The 2,045-nt window shown below is 58.8% G+C and overlaps 2 protein-coding genes across 2 annotated transcripts; one reads left to right on the top strand and one right to left on the bottom strand.

The window, feature by feature from the left end:
• Positions 1-12: 12 nt before the first annotated feature.
• On the bottom strand, positions 13-1,000 carry SPRG_18707 (hypothetical protein; the record flags this gene model as incomplete). Its single annotated transcript, XM_012358149.1, has 5 exons — positions 13-93; positions 143-352; positions 394-643; positions 690-799; positions 860-1,000. Coding segments are annotated over 5 exons (792 nt in total), but the record flags the coding sequence as incomplete, so codon positions are not given.
• A 717-nt stretch (positions 1,001-1,717) lies between these two features.
• SPRG_18708 (hypothetical protein) lies at positions 1,718-1,876 on the top strand (the record flags this gene model as incomplete). The annotated part of the gene is made up of 1 exon (XM_012358150.1): positions 1,718-1,876. A coding segment is annotated over one exon (159 nt), but the record flags the coding sequence as incomplete, so codon positions are not given.
• Between the last annotated feature and the right edge of the window lie 169 nt (positions 1,877-2,045).

The following is a 2,045-nucleotide window of genomic DNA, read 5'->3' on the forward strand; positions in this document are numbered from 1 at the left end:
CTTGATCTTGACGACCGCTTCGTTGAGGTTGGGCGTCCAGAGCGTCACGATGCCGCTCGCATGCCCGAGGTTGATGACGGCGTTGTGCTTGTTCTACGCCAACCTCCATGCTCGATGCTGCGGGTTGGTGAAGATGACGCACCTGGACCATGACGTCGCACATGCCGAGCTTGGTCTTGTGGTTGGCGATTTGCGTCCCTGTCGTCACGTCGTTGTACGAGAGGACGCCGCCGCCACCGACGCACGCGAGGAGAAAGTGGTACGGAAGGAACTCGAGCGCTTTGGGGTCGCTCATGGTGCGGAGGCAGTGCGCCTCGGCGCCCGTGTGGTCGTAAATGTACGCGTACTTCTTCTGGGCGACAGCGAAGAGCGAGTTGTGTGGAGAAACTTGACGTCGCGGATTGACTCCTTGACGTGGAATTCGCAGCCGAGGTTCATGCGCAGCGCATCAAACACCGCAATGTGGCCCTTCGCGCCGCCGAGAAGCAAGTTACGGCCGTTCCGCGTGTAGTCAATCTTGTACGGCCCAAACGTGTCGAGAGTCAAGTCAAACATCTTGTTGGCCGTGTTGATGTCGACATGCTCAGCGAGCTGCTCCTGCGTGAATCGGTGCGTCTTCTCGAGACCTTCCGCAACCAGGATCCTACGCAGGGCGTGAGCGGTGTGGTTGAAGCCCTCGTCGCGAGTACCCTGATTCTTCGGGCAGAAGAATCTCGGCCTTCGCCGCCTGCAACGCCGCGTCCGAGAACTTCTTGTCACTGCGCTTGAGCTCCGACTTGAGCTTCTTGTCGGACGTGTTCTGTAGGCCATGGAGATGCATGAGGCATTGTCAAGCAGCGAATGCGAAAGGTGGGCGTACGTGGATGACGCGGCCTTCCGGCGCAGGGCGCAGGTACTTGCCGACGTTCTTCGTCTTGGGCTTCTTGACGTTGGTGGGCTTCATGTCCTGGCCAAGGCGCTTGGGCGCCCGGCGCTCGTCAACCACCTCGCTGTCGCTCATGCTGCTAAGATCGATGAACACTCGGCTTTTGGTTTGACCAACCAATCTGCAGCATCCAATAACCAATCAGAGAATCCACATACACTATTTGATGCCGACAACCGCCATGCTGATTGGTGGAAAGGCGGCGAGGGCGTAGAGCGTGCCACGACAGCGACGCTAAAACGACCGAGAATGGACGTTCGCCCATGCCACAAGTACCTGCGGAAGAGTCTACTGCATCAAGGCCATTGGCACGCATGTGGGTGCTCACCTATTGGCGACAAAGCTTCTTGAACGCCGACCGATGTGTCAATGGACCACCTACCAGCGCCACCACACCGTCGCCAAAACATACCGGTACAGCACACACTGAGAGACCATTTGAAAGCGCTGGTATCGAGTATATCTCTTGCCTCATCCATCGCGCTGTCAGATGCCTACTCTGTGCTACTCGGGTGGCGCCCACGACCAACTTGCTCGTGGCCACAGGCTAGAGTGGGTTGCTAGCCGTCGAGAGACGCTACCCTCCTCCTCGTCCAGGCGGCGGCATGCGATCGGCGAGGTTATCCGGACTGGCCAATCGTGATTGGTCGGTCCGAAATTATACGAATTTAATGCACGGGCCTAAAACAAGCTTGAAGTTTGTATGCGCGCGTGGACTCTATCAACAAATCCTCCATCCAGCTGAGGCAGGAGCGATCGATGGCAGAGCACCGCGAGCAGGCGCCGACGAGCATGGCCCGCGCCGACGATAGCTGGGAGCAAGCAGACGAGGAAGCGGTGAGCATGAAGCTCTCGAGCATGCAGATCCGCGTGCCCAATGACCCGCCGTCCAATGATGGCACCCCGATGGCGAAGCTGTCGAGCCCCGTGAGCCGCGGGGGCGCCGCGGCCGTCTCTGCAGCATCATCTTCCGGCCCACTCGATCCTGTCTTGGTCGGTGCGCTTGAAAACCCTCGCGAGCGCTTGACGTTGCTCAAGTTTGAAGACCAGATCGTCAGCTTTATCCGCGCTGGCCGGTACAGGACACCTGCGTATGTGCTGCGATGGCGCTCATCTATCT

Source organism: Saprolegnia parasitica (genome assembly GCF_000151545.1).
Source record: "Saprolegnia parasitica CBS 223.65 unplaced genomic scaffold supercont2.1401, whole genome shotgun sequence".
Lineage (NCBI taxonomy): Eukaryota > Oomycota > Saprolegniomycetes > Saprolegniales > Saprolegniaceae > Saprolegnia > Saprolegnia parasitica.